Below are 21249 nucleotides of genomic sequence, written 5' to 3'. Positions count from 1 at the left end.
AAATGACTGTGTTGAAGATACAGTTGAAAGTATAATCACCGTGGCAATTGAAGCCCGGCACCTTAAAACTGGTTATAATGCAACCAATTAAATTTACCTTTATTATTTTTAGGAATATACATTATTCTTATTTTAAGATGTTGACTGTATTGGCAATGAACAAGCAAGAAATCTCTAAATGTGTCTCTCTTGTAGTGTATGTTCAATGTTTATTATTGTTATTGTTGCACAGGTCACAGAACTCCACTGTCAATTCAGAGACACAACTGTGCTACACTACCTTTTGTAAAATTTTATGACCCAACACCCTGAAAATATCATTAATCACCGTATCAGCAAGATAAATCCAACTTATCTGACTGCCCTGCCCCTTCTTCATTACCAGAAATGAGGCTTCCGCTATTTTACAAATAAGATACCACAGAAAGAAAAGAAACACGTAACAGAATTACAAGTCTGGTCCATTTATTCATTCATGTTGTACAAAACTGTTATTTTATATATTTTGACCTACTCCTAACATCATGAACTGCATAAACTGTTTTATATAGAGGAGCGGGATAATCTGATAATAAACAGACTACAATGACACTGCAGCCTGGTGGCACTGATGTTTCATTTGGGATCCCATTAGAAGTACTCAATAGGGTCGTGGTGGCTCTTGGATTGTTGCATATCACTCAGCGCAATCTCTCCTCCATTACATGGGAGTTTTTCATAAACACGGAGGTGCACGTGATCATCTCCTCCCACGTGAACCTGCAAGGAAGTAAAAGTAAAGTTAAGCACCTGCATTCACAGAGTGTTTTGGCCAGTTGGAGGAAGCAGCTGTAAAACACAACACATATCTTCTTCTAGGTTAAGAGGGCAAAACTTGTTAGCAGACTCTTAATTACACATCCAGCAGATACAGGGCAACATTAGCATTTATTTTGAGTCACCTGCAATTTTTATGACAATCTTAAGAGTGTGCTAAAATAATCAGTATTCAATATCCACTCTCTTTTAGCTCCTTCTCTGGTCTCCACCAACTCTTGAGACTCAGACTCTAATTAAGGGTTGGGTGGCGACTCAAGAAATTTGTACGTTTTTTTTTCCTTTTCAAACTACTAAACCTATCTCCCACACCTAAACCTCTTTGACCTCATGCAACACCTTAAGCACCACAGTGCAGCTGGACGGTCCCCTCTGCATCAGTCTTCTCAGACACCCCATTCACACCTGGTAGGCTATTAAAATGTGATCGGCTGCTGCTGGTTGCATTGAATGGACTAAATGGAGTTTCTTATTTGTGTTTTAGAGCTGGATTTGTTAAGGTCAGAGGGCCAGGATCCACTAAAGCATAATGGTTTTAAAATGTCAGCTTTTGCTTTTCATTTTCTCCAATAGCCTACTATGTAGGCTACATTTGGTCTGAATATAATAAAAATATGGTTATTTACAGTGGATAGAGGGACATGCATTTCCTTGCTTCCAGAAAATTTAAAAGTCCCACAAAAGTCCTGAAAGATAGCACAGTCTACGCATAAGATAAACAAATCATCTGCCAGGACCTCGGGGCCACAGTAGACTACCTTATTGTGCCCTTTGCCTTGAAAACAATAATTACCTTAATGAAGTAGTTCCTCCCCGACACTACCTGCGTCGAGTAGCTCTTGGCTGTGAAAACATCATAGGTCTTCCCTGCTTTCTGCTCCGCATGAGGCTTCACCTGAGGACCAACGAGGCGAAAGCAACATATAAAATGAAACACAGGCTCCGTTTGCTGTGTGTGAGTAACGTTTTGAGAGAAGAAAGTCATAGTGCAGGCCATAGCCTAATTTTACTTCTTTTTTTTTGTACTTACGATGTCGCAGATCTTCTGGATTTTTTCATCCGCCTCAGCTGGCGGGGAGGTCCCTCCACACTTCATCGGCATTGTGACAGGTTTTAGTGGAGAAAAAATAAGCAGATCAGAAAAGTAAGCGACTGAGTTTGTAACAGTGAGACGTTCAATTTGAGTCAGGGAGTCATTCCTCTGTGTTTGCGATCGTCATACGATTATACCATCGGCGAAGGGTTTTTTTTTTTTAAACGATGTCACAAACCAATAAAAACAAAAAACACAGTCTCTGAGTTGTAAATAGCCTTATAGACTAATTACTTATGTCTAACGTACACCATTTAAAGTGTAGGAAATGAAGGTTTAAAACATTTAATTGTCCTGAACTAATTTTTCCCCCCTCTTTACAGACAACGTGGGTTAGTCCGAGGCGTGGCTGTGTGTGGATGTGTCAGCTGACTGTCGTGTTCATCAGTCTGCTGGGAAGTGACGGAAGGAAACAGATACGCCAAAAGTAAAAAAAAAAGCTTTATTACACAAGGGTTTAAACCGACGTCCAGTTATGGTTTGTAAAATGAAACTTGCACACGTTCACTGAAGAGGTTTGTGAACGTGACTGATTAAGTTTTTAGGATGATAAGATTTCAAATCCACTTTCAAAACACACAACTTGAACAGGTTATAAATCACTCAATGGGCCATAGTAAATGATTGAGTATCCTAAAGCGCACTGCGGAGAGCAGTGATTGGTGGTTATGTAGGGACTGAACCCTTCTATAGAATTTGACCTCTAACCCCTTGTTTTGTTACCTCAGAATAGTACTGTACCCATCCATGGGTTTGAGCTTTTTTGCAGACTCAGACACAAACCCTTCTATGGTAGCTAACAGATACCTAAACATATCCTATATAAGCTGTGTTTGACGTACAGAGAGACAGAGTGGCCGTCGGGCTGGGTCACTCTCCAAGCTGCTGCAGAGCTTGTAATTGATGCTCAACTCTTTGATTTAATAAACTTTTATGATCAAGAACAGTGTCAAGTGGGTTTCTTCTCAACACATCATCGCAGTATTATTGTTCGGACACCACACAGCTCATTCATCTTTGTGGGGCCCTGTCTACTCCACACACACACACACACACACACACACACACACACACACACACACACACACACACAGCTAAAGTGAAAACTACAAGACATAATGATTTTACGGCAAATTGCTATTTAGGAACGTCAATAATGATAATTGATTTTCTGAAGTCTGCATTGTGAATGTTTGGAGCCATCGGAGTTTTATTTGGCTAGACTAAGTAGAATGTCCTTCAGATTGGTCTGAAATTTGAAAGGTTTCCTTTCCTTTGGTTTTCTTGAACAAATTGCTCTTTGATATTTGGTGATTCTGACGTGTTTCTGACATGGTCAACAAGGTCTACGAGTAAAAGTTTTTTCAAGTTTGGTGTGCAATAACATGACTGGCTTGAATGTATCCCTGACTTCAGTCTTTTTTTAGTACAACTTGGATCACCATCATGTAGGGAGCAAATTATGATTAATAGCATGTGCACTGTCAGGGAAGTCCTGTCCACTGATGAACACACATCCACTTCAGCTTCAAGCACACAGAAAGGCTGATGCCCTTGTGGTGTCCCAACGATAATGCTGCGATGATGTGTTAAGAAGAAATCCGCTTGACACTGTTCTTGATTATAAAAGTTTATTACATCAAAGAATTCAGCATCAATTACAAGCTCTGCAGCAGCTTGGAGAGTGACCCAGCCCGATGACCACTCTGTCTCTCTGTACATCGAACACAGCTTATATAGGACATGTTTAGGTCTCTGCTAAATACCATATAAGGGCACAGTCCCTTCATACACACTAACCTCTACTCCCCCTACCACTGGGTCAGAGGTCAAATTTCATAGTAGGGTTCACTCTTTGCACACCCATCAATCATTACTTCCCCATAAGGGTTCACTGTCCCTCTCACCAGCTGCAGAGCATTATGTTAAACTGTAATGGCCGGATGCACGTAATGGCCAGATGCACATATGTTATACACCACACCCTGACCAACCCAATGAGGGCATCTGCTGGACAAGTGTGAGAAATCCAGGCTCAGTAAGATATTCCTGTGGCCGACCAAATGCTGAACCAGGATCAGTGTAAAAATATAATTTAAAAATCTTCATTTCTATATTCAGCTGACCTATAGTTTTAAAACATTGTCTTTGGGCTTTTGTGTAGAATTTGTTCCTGCTGACGCCAATAAAGAATCTCAAGACAGACAGAAAATTTATTCTCTGGATTCAGAATCAGTTTTTACTAAAGTAAATTCTGCCGGGAGCAGAGATTGGTAATCTGGTTGAAAAGTGAAATTGAATCAAATTGCCTGCACTGATTTCCAACCTTTAGCCGACCAATGCCAACTCATGACTTCTCGTCACATCAATCAATCAATCGATCATCATTTGTATATCACTTTTCATACAACAGCCATGTAACACAAAGTGCTTCACACTATAAAAGTAAAGGCAATAATTCCATTCCCACCCAGTCGACACACACAGACACACAGAGAGATTTAAGTTAATATGCAATACTCCTACATCTGTGGGTGGTTTACAAAGAACAAAGTCGAAGCAAGAGGCACTCCCTTAAGAAACTCCGCAGGAGAAAGTTGTGGGAAACTGCACACTTGCACAACAAGTGAATATAACCAACACTGTCTTTTTTTAAAAGAGAAAGGTTGACTTATTATTATCCATACTCTTAAAGTAATAGTGTGTATAAATAATGCCCTTATTCTAAAAGCACAGTTTTGGTTTGTGAATATGTTAAAGCAGAAACATGGGATTAGAATAACTCTGTAGATAAAATGATGTGTACATGAGGTCTGAGCAGCCTAAGGCTGGAAAGAGTTAAATCATTGAAATGTCTGTGGGATTCGTTTTAATGATAGACTGAATTAGAAAATTTACATGGACAAAACTGTACAAGCTGAGGCCTTCTGGGTGTTTTGTGAAGTTTGTCCAGCTGATAGAAGCTGAAATGCACAGATCCACTGAGATCGTGGACCAGCCTTTAACTGGCTTTAAGCTCTGAAACAAAACTCATGAAGACATGGCCAGCAAGTCTCAGGCTGCCATCAAATGAAAAGGCAAAGATTTCTTTCTAAATACTCAAAGTTTGAAGAGAATTCAACAGCTAACTCCTGCAAGCACTGACCTACAACATTGCTCTAATTAGCCTGATGTGTATTTCCATGAAGCAGGATGTGTGATTAAGGATTGCCGAAAAAGGTGAGCATAGCCTACTCCATATCCAGAATCCATAAAATGTCTGGAAAAGTTATCAAACCAACAATGCCAGTCCTGAATGATGATTGCACTGAGGCTGGAAAGGAAAAGCATATGATACTGTATTTAAGAATTTAGGATAAATAGATAAATAAATGTGTTAATTCAGAAATTACAAGAAGACCTTGGCTATAACTTTTCCAACCTGAGGATGGCAACAAATGCAGCGTTGAGTAGGACGTTTCTTAAGAAGAAGAGGAGGAACACCGGCCTGTGTGATTGAGATCAGCGGGGCAAGAGTTCACTTCACGGCTCAACTCTACACAATGCTGTCCTATGTGCTGTCACGAAGTTTCTGCCAGGCTGTCGCAGAAGTGAACCGCAGGTCTTACCCGACCTTAGGTTCAGCGTTTCGGGCTTTTACAACCTCGAGTCCACAATGCGGAGGAGCACCGGACAGCGGTAAAACATATTTGCTGGTCTCTGTCCAACAAAGAATCACCTTGTGTGCTTTCGGCCTGCGTCTGCATAGTGAATTTCAATCAGCTGTGTTTCACAATGGTATAGGTCTAGTTGTGAAATCTCGTTTTAAAAGCGCTATTTGTTGCTACTGTAAAAATGTAATGTAGCCATAAACCTATTTATCGTTAATGACATTATTAGAGCCAGTAGTGGAAAATAAATTTACTCAAGTAATGCAGCCTACGAAGGTACAATTTTGAGGTAGCCTACTCATTTACTTGAGGATTTTTTTATGTTCTCCAGCAATTCAGAGGCTAATTGATAGATACTGTTTACTCCTCCTACTTTGTGGATTGAGATTAACAATATAAAATATAATCAACAAATAAAGCATGATGTAGCCTGTTAAACAGTTTAAGATGAGACTTTATTGATCCTAAGTAGTTAGAATTAGCCCCACCTTTGCCAGCTGCAGCATTAGAGTGATGAGCACATTAATTCACAACCCATTTATCTAATCTACATTATTATGAGCCATTCTGCAGAACGAGTACTTTTACTTTTACGTATATATATATACATGTGTACTTTTACTTAGGTAACACTTTAAATGCCAGACCTTTACTTAAGTGAAATATCTGCTGGCTAGCTGCCAGCATTGTCAAACTGAATGTCCCACAACATGTGATTGTTTGAAACGGAGGGTTTGGTTGACTCCGGCATTTTTGTTTCAAATGGACAACAATTGTCTGTCAGTAGGGAAAGCTCTAGTTTACCCTCACAGCCGCAGCAACACTGACACGCTAAAGTAACACAGGTTACTATTGAAACCATGGATGGTGAGTTTATAAGTTTTAACAGGCTTCAGTGGGGGGGAAAGGGTCCAGTTTCACAAAGGGTGAATTTAACCTTCATACTAAAGGGTTTGTAATCTTTTATGTTTCAGCTTCAGTGGTGACCTACTCACAGCTGAAGACCATGCTGTCCAACCGTGACATTCAGCTATTTGATGTGAGAAATCCTGATGAATACCAGGCCGGACGCATCCCAGATGCTGTGAACATCCCACGTAAGTGTTAAATACATGTACAAAGTGGGGATGGGCTTCCTGTGGGTTCTTACTTTCTTATTGTTTGTGTGTGTATATCAGTGGACAACCTGGAGGAGTCTCTGAAGCTGTCCCCGGTGCATTTTCAGCAGAAATTTAAAGTGAAGGCTCCTAGGAAAGATGACGACAATATTGTGTTTCACTGCAAAAGTGGCTACAGGAGCTCCAAAGCCCTGGACATCGCCTGCCAGCTGGGATTTAACAGGTAAAACAACAGGAGCGCCTTACACACATGAAACATATCAATCCAGTAGCCCAGCTATTGCACAACCCATTAAAGGTCACGGTCAGCTTTCAAAGTGGGAAGACAGCAAATAAATACATTTCTGAATATAATTCCAGACCAACTGCATCAAATATTAATGAAATCAGGTACTGTGGACACTGCTAAAATACATAATGGGCTGTATGGAGCTATCCAGCACTATTTTTCTGTGTTATTTAATTATTAATCCGTGCTGAGACTAGAGTATACTGTTCTCGCATGCTGCTTTGTTTTGTTGAACGCTGGATGACCTTTTAGAAGAAAGACAAACAGCAGCAATAAGGTCTTGTCTTTATGCTCCTTCTTCTCAGGGCGAGGCATTACAAAGGAGGATACAGTGAATGGGCAGAACAAGAAGGAAAATGAATGAATCCGGGCTGAGCTCTGCACTCTGATTCCATATCTTTATTAAAAATATAGCTAATACAACACTGAATGTAAATGAGAAATGACACATTTATTACTGTTGAGCAACACTTTTATATCATGTTGACTGTTAAATAAGTTACAATTTGAATTCACACTGACTGTTCCTCACTGATGTATTCATATTAATTATTACTTTATAGGCAATAACTTGCCATGCTTTCACTACTGAGTCAACACTGCCATTAAGGTTTTGCACATGCGGTGTATCCTTTTTATTCTGTGAGAAGACATATGATTCATGACAAATTGATTAATGCTTTTTAATAAAATACCGGTATTCAGAAATTTTAACATGTCTCTGTACATCTTTGTAGGCCTGAACTTTGTCCCAATTCTGAACTACACGCCATTTTGGAGGGGTCAGCTCTAGTCTAGTTCACTGATTTGACAAAGCAAAACAGAATAGTGAAAAATAGAGAGTGAGAAATTACTTTTGATGAGCTGTAGGGCTGGACAATAAAACAATTATCTCAGAAATTTTTTTTCAACAACAACAAATGTTCAATAAATATTCAATAAATGTATGTATTCACTCGAATCAGACACAAAGGACTTAATTTTTTATCAAGATGTTTTGTTAAAGGAAAAAGGACTGAAAAAAGCCTTTAATTTTACTCATGCATATTTGTTAAATATTTTATCACAATTGTTTTGAATGTTCTACCTCAGATTTGTGAAGTGATCCACTGTTTGGCATCAAGTGTTGACCATAACCATAATTAACCATCATTTATCAAGTGCCATTTTGGTCTCAAGTGCTGAGAATTCATGAAATTTACTCCTACTTTAAAATTTAAGAATAAAAGCAAGTTATCAATTTTTTTAAAGCTAAGAATCACTCTTACTCTCCCAGTTATTTAAGACAGCTCGAGGTCTCTCAAGTGGTTAGAAGTTGCCCATAGAGGCTTGTGATGTGTCAAAACCTGGCTCAAGGGTCATAACAAAAGAGGGAACGAGGCAGCATAAAGGATCAAAAGTGATTTATTTAACAAGAGAGTGAACTAAACATAACTATTTAAATGTGCAAGGTGTGTCTCTGTAACATAAATAACTCAAAACAAATGTGGCAGTCGCGGTGGTCAGGCCATGGTTTACAGAAGAAGGACGAAGAGAAAGTAGTTTGCCCAAGTGGAGCTTTATCTCCCCTGGCTCACAGGTCCAAGGTGCCCCGATCAGCAATCACCTCAACAAAACAAAGATGGTTAACAGTGGTGAGGTATCACTCCCACAGAGTGATACCTCACCACCATAAAGTCGGTGGCCCAGAGGAGCTGCTGGCAAAACAAACCACAACTAACATAACCTAACATAATCCAGATCATTAAATGTTACAAAATTGGCAAAATATATACACACAGCAGAAATGTGCAGTTGACCTTCAACTTGTGCTTGGACTACCACTCCCCCCCCCATTCCATCTTCAGCAAACCCCGGTACCTGGGAAGCAAATTAAGAAAACAGGCATAGGAGAAAAAACAGGTCAATATCTTAGAGCAGAGGGGCACGTGACAACGCGTCTGCTATTACGTTATCCACTCCTTTAATATGTGTAATCTCTAATGTGTAGGTTTGCAAACACAACGACCACCTCATGAGCCTCTGATTTCGACATTTAAGTGACTGTAAAAACGTCAGCGGATTGTGATCTGTGTGCACAACAAGTTCCCCCCTCCAATGTAAACCTCGAAATGCTGCAAAGCCCAAACAAGTGCCAGCGCTTCTTTCTCTATCACTGAATAATTCATTCAGAATTTTTTAGAAAAGAAGCTAACTGGTCTCGCCATTCCCCGAATGTCCTCCTGCAACAAAACAGCACCTGCACCAACCTGACTTGCATCTACTTGGAGCATGAATGTTTTATCAAACTGTGGCGCTATCAACACAGGAGACAAACACAACAGAAACTTGATGTTCTCAAAGGCTTGCTGACACTCATTAGACCACACAAACTTTGCCTTAGCTTCCAGCAACTCAGAGGAAAAACAACTGTAGAGAAGTTTTTACAGAAACTCCTATAGTATCCGACTAGACCCAAAAATGTTGCAACTTTAGTTGTAGGCACAGGAAAATGTTCTACTGACCTAACTTTGGCCTGGACTGGAGCTACACAGCCCTGCCCCACTACACGTCCCAAATACGTAACTGTTGCCCTCGCAAACTCACATTTGGCCAAATTTATAGTCAGATGTGCCTCAGACAACCTGTCAAACAAAGCTCGAATGCATTTAAGATGAGCGTGCCATGTGTCACTATAAATAACCAGATCATCTAGGTAAACAGAACAACTTTCCAGACCTGACCACACGATTCATAAGTCATTGGAATGTCCCTGTAGCGTTCCTCAAATCAAAAGGCATGACTCTATAAGAGAGTCCAGATGGGGTAACAAATGCTGACACCTCCTGAGCACGTGCAGACAACGGAACCTGCCAATAACCCTTAAGCAAGTCTTGCTAACAAATTTGGCAGAACCAACCTGATCTATACAGTCGTCCATACGCGGAAGTGGAAAGGAATCTGGTTTAGTGACTGAGTTTACCTTTCTGAAGATTGTATAAAATATAGTCGATTTATCAGCCTTCAGGACCAAAATACACGGAGAGGACCAACTACAAGATGAAGGGACAGCAATATTATTTTCCATCATGTAAGCAACTTCAGAGTCCAGATGTTTCTCCGGAGACATGCGGTAAAAAGCAATGTTTAATTGGTTGTGCATCTCCGATATCAACATCATGTTCGATCCAATTTGTGCATGTAGGAACATCGCCAAACAGACACGGATATTTCTGTATCAGATCAGACAACTCACCACGCTTAGACTCAGTCAAATGCAACAACAGACTATCAAGGTTTCAAAGTGTCTCAGAATTTTTTTTGAAAACCATACAACAAACTGTCATCTGGTTCTGGCACTCCATCTGCCTCCTGTGATTCTGAAACCGAACTCACAAGCAGGACAGGATGCACCTTGTCTCACTGTCTGCCTTACCTCAGCCTCACGTTTATAATATGTCTTGAGAAGGTTGACATGACATAACTGTGTTGAATTTTTCCCGTCCTGGTGTTGCAATTATGTAATTCAGGTCAGACCTCCTCTCAACAACTCTATAGGGACCAGCATATTTAGCCTGAAACGGCGAGCTCACAAAAGGCATCAGGGCAAGCACTTGATCTCCCGGACTAAACTCTTGATGTCCCGCACGCATCTTACTCTGTGACACCTGCAATTTCTCCCTCGCCATTTCACCTGCTACAAACAGACGATGCCTAAAGCCATTGACAAAATCAACCAAATTTCTAGGTGGTTCCACCTCCACCAGGCCATCCTTTAAAACAGCCAAGGGTCCACGCACTTTGTGTCCAAAAACCAAGTCATCAGGACTAAAACCCATACTTCTCTGTACAGCTTCTCTTGCAGCCAACATAAGCCAAGGAAGACCCTCCTCCCAGTCTCTATCCAACTCCACATAGTATGCACGCAGGAGAGATCTTTCCAATGCCCCCTGACTGTGCATGATAGGCTGATGACTGGTTATGACGGACACGCAACAACTTCAAGACTTGACCAAACATGTGTGAAGAGAAATTAGACCCCTGATCGCTCTGGATGACCTTCGGAATGCCAAAGACCGAAATAAACTGACTTAGAGCTTTCACTACTGCTTTAGTGGTAATGGCCCTCAACGGATACGCAGCAGGATACCGAGTATTTTGACACATCACAGTTTTTGACGCAGATAGCGGAAAGTCAGACAGTGATGGAGCCATAAAATCAACTTCACTCCCATCAGATTTCCCCTCAGATTCATCTTTACTCATATCTCGTGTACTGACACAGGCTGAGAAAACTCCAGGTAAGTTAGCGGCGAGATGGTCAACAGACTTAACTGGACAAGATGTAACAACTGGCAAGGGAGGAGAATCTGCCCAAACACGGCTACCAGCCAGCCCATTACCCAAAATGAAATGAATCCCCTCAATGGGAAACGCTGGACACACACCTACAGCTGCCGCTCCCTTTACCAGCTCACAGCCCAGGACCAACTTATGTAACGTATGGGCAAAACATTTAAACCCATTCCACAGCTTAGTATACAGTTACCTGTATCCGTTTCTTCTGACAGCGGCAACACAGATCGCACAATATCAGAGTCAAAGGCCCCTGTGTCCCTCAGAATTTTTACTGGAACCTTAGCCTCACTTCCTACCAGTGACACAAACCCATCTCTAATAAAAGGAGCATAAGCTGCCAAGACATCTGGTTCAAGCTCTGTTGTAAGCAACTCAGATACACAGTCTGTAACAACCAGCGCAGCTGCTGCCACAGGCTTAACCTTTGATATTACAGGTTTGTTTCTAAAATGCAGAAGTGGACAATCAGCCTTCCAGTGACCCTTTCCATGACAGTAGTTACAGTTAGTGTTGTCAACATTACCTCACGATACTGCTTTTGACTTTGGTGCATCAGCTCTCTAAGAACACTCATGCATTGTAGCACACTCTCTAAAACTCCCTTTATGAAGCAACAAGTACTCATCTGCTGACGCAGCCGCATCTGCCGCCGTGACACACTTTCTCTCACTAACACACGCTGCAATGTGGCCAGGAAGCATGTTTTTGATGCATCAAGAGCAGAGGGGCACATGACAACGCATCAATGCACAATCTGCATCAGGCCAAACTCTAGCCTTAGCAACACGCTCAAATAATACAAAAAAGTATCAGGGTTCTTCTTGTTAAACTGTGGCAGTAGTCTTAAACTATTAATATCAAAGGAACCCACAGCTCCAGACAACTGCCTGCTTTGATCTCCACTTAACCCCTTACTGTCATTTGCCAAAGTTAAGCGGTGCCCTTCCAGATCTAATTTGGCCTGCTCTGCTTCTTGCCGAATCCTCTCCACCTCAATCTGCTTTTTAATTTGCAACTCATGTTTAAATTTGTCATGCTCAAGCTGAATCAACAACAGTTCCTTTTGTTGTTCAAACATTAAGCCCAGAGTCTGAATAAGTGCACCAGCGGGAAACACACCTTTCTCTCTCAACTCCGACTTCAAAGCCACCTTTATGTTCTCTTTAAGGCATTTGTCACCTATCACTACCGAGAAGTGCGCCGCAATCTTTAGTAGCTGCTCCTTAGCACAACGCTCCAATGCTTCTTCAGACAGAGCTGCAATAAACACATTACAATCTGCCATTACAATAAACTACACTGGCACATCAAAACCACAGCAACAGACCCAGCAAGGTAGTGCAGCTTCCTCATGCGCATTAAGAGGACTAAACCTCACCTGGTATGGAGTTTCCCCGCCATCTAGATCAACCCAGCTAACTAACTCATCCCTAGTCTTCATGCAGCTACTTGTGGTGGGTATTTATGCACTAATGACCGCTGGCTTGGAAGAGCAATTAGGACACTAGCAACCCTCCCAAAACCACGTACATGCTCCCAAGCTAAAAGTTTCACCCACATTCGCCACAACACTACCAAGGATCAGCTCAACAAGCCCAAAAGTGGACCGTCGCTACAGCCTACAAGAGAAAACTCCAACCACTTCTATTAGCAATACGCACACAAGGAGCCACAACAGTCACCTGGATAACCTGTTGCAACAACAACTAATTTGTAAAAGAGCAAGACACATACAAATTTATTTCAAATGCCAGTAAACAAGACTTCACTTACCCTGCTTAACCAGCCAACCTACTGTATATCACCACAGCGCTACCCCAAATGAACAAAACAAGCGAACAAACAATTACCAAACTAAGACAAGCTTCTTACCATTCCAACGGGCTGCCACACTCCCAACAAACTGGACCACAATACATAGGCCTACATATCACACACATTTGATTGTTTGTTGTTACCTTACCAAGATGAATGAGCTCACATTTTCTCAAGCCAAAACATTTCTACAACAATACTATGGCTGCACTGATCCCCTATCTTATCAAATTGCCCAAATACTAAGACTGTCAAGAGCCCCCATTTTGTCACAACCTGGCTCAAGGGTCATTACAAAAGAGGGAACGAGGCAGCATAAATGATCAAAAGTGATTTATTTAACAAAAGAGTGAACTCAACATTAGGGATGGGACCCTCGATACTGACGTGTCGACGCTGTGTTGAGATACTGAAACACAGACGTTTCGATACACTGCTTCAAAGCATGGTTCAAAACGTCAATCTCACGTGACGAAAGTGAAGCAAGGCTTTGGTGCGTTTCACCCCTGTTTCGACAGGTGGCACACCTGCTGCTTCTACGCTTGATTCACAGTGTTTGGAACAAACCACACATCAGCCTCTAACTCGTTTGACAGATTTGTTCCAAGGACACACAATCCTTTGATTTATTGGAGCGACCTGCTGTAGTATGTCCGCACCTGTAGTCCAAAACATACTTTTTGCCAGCAACAAATGTTCCATGTCACCAAACTTTTCCAAGGCTGGGGATGTCAATTATGAAAAGAAAAACGACTCAGCCACAGCTGAATATTTCTGAATAAAATTCTTGACATACAACAAATGTGAGACATTTTTCATTTATCATTCTTGAAACAACTTCAACTTTACTCAGTTACAGATTTTTAATCCATTACACCTCATCACTGCCAGCACTCATTATTATTATTACACTAGGGCCTATAACTTTCCTGCTAATTATCTTTACACATCTGTTAATAAGCTACTGTGAAATACTGTAGATATCCACATTTATTACTATATTCTTAGATTTGTATACTTTATTATATTCTCTACTCACTATAAATTCACTCAAAACTTTATTTCTATTCCGTTTAGGCCTTGCGAGTATCTGCAACAAAGAATTCACCCTCGTAGGTCAATAAAGTATGTTGATTGTGAAAATGGATAAGGTACTGGTGTGTGTCCCTGAACAAGACACTTAACCCCTAGTTGCTCTCAAGGTGTGCCCTGACACAGCAATTGTGATTTGCTTTTGAGAAAAGCCTCAGCCCATCACTACTAAACATAACTATTTAAATGTGCATGGTGTGTCTCTGTAACATAAATAACTCAAAACAAGTTGTGGCAGTCAGGGTCATCAGGCCATCGTTTACATCTGGCTTGCAGAGAAGGCAGAAGAGAAAGTAGTTTGCTCAAGTGGAGCTTTATCTCGCCTGGCTCACAGGTCCAAGGTGCACCCGATCAGCAATTACCTCAACAAAACAAAGATGGTTAACAGTGGTGAGGTATCACTCCCACAGAGTGATGCCTCACCGGATCACACAGGGGCCGTCACACATGCGCAAACATTTCAGGAGAGGAAGAATGTTTCTGAATTACTTGACGACGCACAGTCAATTATACAGTATTGTTTAGACAGACCAGGCACCATCTTTGTCAGCAAGTTGGTGAGGAACGTCATCTCACCACTGACGTTACGCAGCTGTGCATTTTCAACCTGTGTCATATTTTGTAATTTGTGCATCTATCACCCTGCACTGTCAGCTGTTCTCCTCCCTTAAGGTGTGCGTGTGCGTGCGTGTGTGTGTGTAGGTGTGTGCAGGTAATGGAGAACCGGTGGGCACTATGAATTGGTCCAGCAGGGCTGATTGCTGCCTCCTGATTGGTTGCCTGGATGACAGCAGCCATCTTAAGCCCCATCTGACAAGAACTCTGCCCTCCTTCTGTGCAAGAAATTATCAATGCAAACATTTCATGAGATCTCAGAAAGTGTTGATAGTAGAGAAATATGGTGTGGAGACTTTAATGCTCACAATACTCCATACAGTGACCATACAGACACTAATGGAGAAGTAGTTGAAGAACTAATCGAGGAGAGATCACTTTCTTGCCTTAATGATGGAAGAGGTACCAGGGTTAATGTTACAATGTTCCTTGTATAGATCTTACTTTAGTGTCGGTAAATATGAGTAATTTATGTGAATGGAATGTAAAGAATGATACCAACATAGGGAGTGATCAACTGTGATATGTATGTTCAGGAAGGTTATGTAATAGAGAGATGGTGTTTTCATAAAGCTAACTGGGAAAAATTCAGAGAACTTTGTACTTAGAAATCTGAAAGAATATCGATGGAGGGTGATGTAAATAGCTGCGCAGTAGCAGTGACTTCCATGATTATTAGTGCTGCAACAACCTGCATCCATAAGAGCACAGTGAATGAGAAAAAGAAAATAGTTCCATGGTGGAACGATGAATGTAAAAATGCTATAAAAGACAGAAATCATGCATTCGGAATCTTAAGAAAGCATTTGAGCCAAGATAACCTGGTTGACTATCAAAGAAAGAGGGCTATGGCACAGAAAATAATTAAGTCATCCAAGAAGAATGCATGGAGGCAATTCTGCTCCTCTATTGGTAGAGAAGTTAAATTGGGTGACATTTGGGCAATGATCAAAAAGATGAGTGGGAAAAGAAAAATCAGTTAAAATCCCAGTGCTGATAGATGGAGAACACCTGGCAATAACAAATAAGGAGAAAGTTGAGCTACTAGGTAAGAGGTTTGCAAGTGTACATAGTGGGAGCCATTTAGATGAAATACATAAACAACGGAAAAAGGATATTTTAAGAACAAATAGTGGTGTAACTAAGAAAAAAGATAGTGATGAATCGGCACTTGACATGGACTTTTTATTACATGAGTTAAAAATGGTCCTAGAGGCAAGTGGATATACAGCTCCAGGACAAGATCAACTATGCTATGCTATGTTTAGACAATTACCAAAAGAAGTCTTGGAAATTATACTAAAACTGTTCAATAAGATATGGAGAGAAGGTGCAATGCCTGATAGTTGGAAAAGTGCTCTGATACTACCTTTTGGTAAACCTGGTAAAGACACAACTAATGCAGGAAGCTACAGACCTATAGCCTTAACATCGCACTTGTGTAAATGGATGGAAAAGATAATTGTCTGTAGATTGTCATATTATTTAGAGCAAAGAGGACTGCTAAACAAATGCCAAAGTGGACTTCATAAAGGAAGATCTACGGTAGACGCTTTAGTTAAAGTTAGCAATGAGGCAGAAAAGGCGGTTAGTATGAAAGAGGTCATAGTATATTTTGATATTGAGAAAGCTTATGATTCAATGTGGAGAGAAGGACTACTGATAAAAATGCATGAAATGGGTATTGGCGGAAGACTGGGTTTTAGACTTTCAGTGTTAAAGTTGGAGATGCTGTGTCGGAGGATTTTGAAATTGAAAATGGTGTTCCTCAAGGGAGCGCTATAAGCCCTATTTTGTTTAACATCATGATAAATGACATTTTTGTAAATGTTGATAGAGATATTGGGTCATCACTTTATGCAGATGATGGGGCTATATGGAAAAGAGGGAAAAACATTAGACATGTGACTAATAGTATACAGAGTGCTATATTAAAAGTTGAAAGATGGTCATATGATTGGGGATTTAAGATGTCAGTCATAAAGTCATGTTATATGTTCTTTCCAGAAAGAGAAATTTTAATAACACACAGCTTAAATTGTATGGACAAAATATCCAGTATCCAGGATTGTGGTTTAATGAGAAATGTTAAACAGGTTGAAACAAAATGTAAAAAGGTACTGAATCTCATGAGGTCAGTTTCTGGTTACCAATGGGGAGCAGATAAACAATCACTACTAGATATTTATAGGGCCTTAATAGGTTTGCATTGATAATGGATGTATGGTATATGGAGCAGCAGCCAAGAGTATTTTAGAAAAAACAGACAGAATACAGTTCAGAGCTCTAAGACTCAGTTTAGGTGCAGTGAAAACAACCCCTACTGATGCACTGCTGGTAGAAGCTGAAGAATTGCCATTATATTTGAAACGTTCTAAGTTGTCTTTAGCATATTGGGTCAAGTTAAAAGGATCTGGAGAGGAACAACCTGCAACAAAGGTTGTGTGTGACTGTTGGGAATATACAGCTAAAGGAAAGAAAAGGTAAAGGATTAGGCTGGAATATTAATGCAGTAGCAGAAGAATACGGATTAAATAACATAGAATACAGACCAACTACTGTACAGGGTAATGTTCCTCCCTGGATATTTCCTTTGCCCAATGTGGATTTGAAGTTTCTAGAGAAGAAGAAAGAATGGAGTGAAAGTAATGTGGATAATATTGGATATTTGGTTGAAGATTATGTGAAGAGGAATTATTATAATTATATGCTATTATTTTCTGACGGATCAAAAGATCCAGGGACTGAACATATAGGATCAGGAGCATACATACCTGAGTTTGATGTAGTTATATGTAAAATAATTAATGATAAATTATCTGTATATACAGCAGAAATCGTTGCTATTATTTTAGGGTTACAGTGGATAGAAGAGGTGAGGCCTGAGAGAGTTGTCATTTGTTCAGACTCCACTGCAGCCCTGTATAGTTTGAATTCAAAAACGACAGTAAGAGATGATCTATTGATTGAAATATGTACAATAATGCTGAGAATACAAAGAGCTGGAGTTGATGTGCAATTTGTTTGGGTCCCTGCTCATGTTGGTGTCGATGGGAATGAGAAAGCAGATGAGATTGCAAAGACAGCGTTGAAATTAAAAGATGATGAAATAATGCAAGTTCCCTTTGGAAAAGGAGAGGCCAAATCATTAATTAGAAAAGCTGGGTTTAAATCAACGCTTTATTTAATGGCAAAATGTATGTCTGATAAATGTAAGGTTTGTAATGTTCCTGAAAATGTCGAGCATTCATCATGAAGTGTAGTAAATATAATTCTGAGAATTCTGAGAAACATCTTATGTGACAAGATATATGAATTAGGACGGGGATGGAATTTAGAAGGGATTTTAGGGATGAGTGAGGAAACAAGGGAGTGCTGCAAAGCTCTCTTTAATTTTCTCAAATCTACAGAAATAGATCATAACATATAGCCTTTTTTTTGTTTTTGTTTGTTTTGTTTGTTTGTTTGATTTAATTTTCTTTGTTTTGTTTTGAGTTTTGTTTTCTATTTTTATTTTTTCATACAGACTGTTTTGAGTATACTTTGTTATGTCACCCTTTCTCAGTGTGTAGTCTGAAGGACACAGCTAGTGTGGGAGAAAAGCAGTTCGATCTTTGGTCCAGTAGAGGGCAGCAACATTTCAACCAACTCTGAAAATATTTATTTCGATTTCCTACCACCTCCTGTCCTTTGTCAAGCCCTTTCAGGCTTGATCTTCACTCTGGTATTGGTCTAGACAGGTAAGATCCTGTGAGTAACAGCTTTGAGAGTAGCTGTCAAGAGCCCGACCTGCACAAGGCACATATATATCTTATTCAGAGGGAAAGCAGTTCTCTCTCCACTTTTCCACTCTGTCTGCTATCATCGGGGATATTTGCAAACACCAACGACCTCCCAACACTGCAGAAGGGAGGAAAGGGGTCGTCATGGTCCACTTTGGATTTATACATCAGAATGAATCCTCCCAGGTGCTTCTAAACACCTTTCATCCTTTGCACGTATTTATCAAAACGACACATTTCCAGTAGATTGATTTATGTTAGATAATGTAAAACTGGAAGGTGAATATTGTCCCAAGTCAAAAAGTCAGCATTTGTTATGGATGTCACGCACCGTCAATTTTGTCAAGCGTCAAATGTATGGATTCATGAGCGCTACAGTGTGTATTATGATTGTCGCCATCTCTGCACTGCACAAGACATATTTACCAGCGTGCTGCTGTGGAGAAGAAAGATGATTCAAATTTCCAATGAGCACCAAGGACGTTTGGACACTTTCACATTAGTTTAAACACAAACTTCGGGGTGACAAATGATCTGTTCAGGGCTGTTTGTCAGCTGGTGCGACGTCACCGAACAGGTCATCAACCTCCTGCTGCTCTTTTTAAAAATGCATTTTATCGGAGCCCTTGTAATGAAATCTAAATTGAGACTGTGCATGCTGTCATTTAGACCTAAACATATCTGGAAACGTGAGCTATGTGGTCTTCATTTGCCTCCCAACTGACTTTTTAATGTAGAGATTAAAAAACAATGGGCTACAGAAAAGACTAATTTAGTTTATCTAATTTTTACAATAAAACTGGACTCTATACAAGTTGGAACTGGTTGATAGAGGGGGGGGGGGGGAAACAACACCTTCCCTTGGTACACTTCGTTTGGTCAAGATCTCATTTGTTTGGTGTGCGGCTGCTCCTGCAGGGTTTATACGCTTATCTTAAAATGCCATGTAGAAGATAGGAAAACAAAGCATATTGGCTGAGCATGTGAGATATAAAACACTCTAGGTAAGCTCTAGTGACTTTTATATTTGCACTAAGGTTGTTGTTTTTTTTTTGCGTGAATGAAGGCTGGAAAGGGACCCGGAGGGTGCCAGAGCCACAGTAGTGTGTCTATCTATACATTTGTTTTTCATGCATAGACCCAGACTGACCTAATTTACGCTCTGTAGGTATTACTGGTCCTCTCATCTGTTTTATGAGGCCGACATTAGGCTATTTTTATGCTAATGTCACTTCCAGCAAAGCACGACCCAGACTTGTTCAGGGTCATGCTGAGGAATACAGCCTTGGGACAGATTTAAACACAATTAAAACATATATGATCATTTTTATCATTATTTAAAATAGATATTGAAGAAAAAACTAATTCATTCCTGGATTAAATTATCATTATTATTAGTAGTAGTAGTCGTAGTAGTGTGGCGGGGGGGTTGTATTAATTGTCATTTTCTACACGCGTGCGTCTCCGGTGTGGCTGCAAAAAAACAAAAACAATGATGTCCAATGAAGCTAAACTCATCGCGTGACACCGGCCGTCACAGAGCCGCAGAGCTTTGGGGGAGAAATGAAGTAAGTGAGCGCGCCGCGGGTGTGTGAGCTTCCCACATTCACACTCGCCTGTGCGCAATGGCACCGAGCGCTCCCCGGCTCGCCTAGCTGTGCTGGCTGGATGCGATGACCGGATAACTTTTAACTCTACACGGATGTTGCTTTTCCTCGATGGCATCTGATGAATTCTTCACTGGGAAACAGTAACAGGTATGTAAGTGTGTTTACTTTATTCTGCCTTGCGGGGACATAGGCTACTAAAGCATCATTAAACCCCCTTTTGAAATGGTGTTTTCTTGTTTCTGTTCCTGCGTTTGTGCCTGAAAATGAAAGTCTTACCTGCTGCTTTGCTAAGTCTGCGTGTGCTCTGATAGGTGATCAAATGGGGAAATCTTTGATTTTTATGCGTTTGTAGACTATTTGAGCCCAATCTTTCTGGAAGGCTGTGTCTAATAGAATTTTACGATTCAGCTTTGACTCCCGCAAATTAATTTTTTTCCCTGACAGCGATAACAAATTTGAAAACAAAAACACAATCAGCTACTGTCACTTTTGTCCTCTGATGATTGATCCTCAATTAATGTATCATTAATCTTGTGATAATGTGATAATTGTATTTTGGTTTCACTGTGCATGTAGATTAAAACCCCCTCATACTACATCCTCAATAGCTTATGTGTGAGTTATATGTATGTGTGTGCCTACATTTGAGGGTCCATATCCCGTTTCACACACACACACCTTTAAGCAGGAGGTTAGAGTCCTGCACATTGACATTGAGTGAGCAGGTGGTGGTTAATGTGAGAAGGAGGTCCAGTGAACAAAAGAGTGAAGAGGGAAATAATTTTCAATTACTACTTGGACTATAAGTATGCAAAGCACTCACTGGAGTACTGTGCAACCTTGTATCACATAACTACTGACCTCAGGTTACAAATTTGTGTTTGTGTGTGTGTGTGTGTGTGTGTGTGTGTGTGTGTGTGTGTGTGTGTGTGTGTGTGTGTGTGTGTGTGTGCGTGCATAGATGTGGTTTTATGATCTGCATTCCTGGTGACCTGTCGCACCTAATTTTGCAATAAACTCAGTGCTGCAGT

At 40.5% G+C, this 21249-nt stretch overlaps 2 protein-coding genes across 3 annotated transcripts; one reads left to right on the top strand and one right to left on the bottom strand.

The window, feature by feature from the left end:
* Positions 1-443: 443 nt before the first annotated feature.
* On the bottom strand, positions 444-2008 carry LOC119910049 (cystatin-B-like). The gene is made up of 3 exons (XM_038728411.1): positions 1847-2008; positions 1610-1711; positions 444-759 (listed from the first exon to the last, which is right to left on the bottom strand). Exons 1-3 carry the CDS (start codon positions 1916-1918, stop codon positions 631-633), a joined length of 303 nt encoding a protein of 100 aa, XP_038584339.1. The 5' UTR covers positions 1919-2008; the 3' UTR covers positions 444-630.
* Positions 2009-5312: 3304 nt separating this feature from the next.
* si:ch211-161h7.8 (thiosulfate sulfurtransferase/rhodanese-like domain-containing protein 3) lies at positions 5313-7680 on the top strand. Of its 2 annotated transcripts, none has more exons than XM_038728388.1 (4): positions 5313-5587; positions 6534-6656; positions 6738-6900; positions 7272-7680. In XM_038728388.1, the coding sequence occupies exons 1-4, from the start codon at positions 5452-5454 to the stop codon at positions 7324-7326; spliced, it is 477 nt and encodes a 158-aa protein (XP_038584316.1). In that variant the 5' UTR covers positions 5313-5451; the 3' UTR covers positions 7327-7680. The 2 variants fall into 2 exon arrangements, with proteins under 2 accessions (XP_038584316.1, XP_038584324.1); XM_038728396.1 differs by lacking the exon at positions 5313-5587 and adding an exon at positions 6405-6426.
* The last annotated feature ends 13569 nt before the right edge of the window (positions 7681-21249 follow it).

The sequence above is a fragment of the Micropterus salmoides genome, unplaced genomic scaffold, assembly GCF_014851395.1.
Source record: "Micropterus salmoides isolate LMB-PRFRI ecotype aquatic unplaced genomic scaffold, ASM1485139v1 Ms_hic_scaffold_1, whole genome shotgun sequence".
Classification (NCBI taxonomy): Eukaryota; Metazoa; Chordata; class Actinopteri; order Centrarchiformes; family Centrarchidae; genus Micropterus; species Micropterus salmoides.
This window is presented reverse-complemented; position numbering and strand designations above follow the sequence as displayed.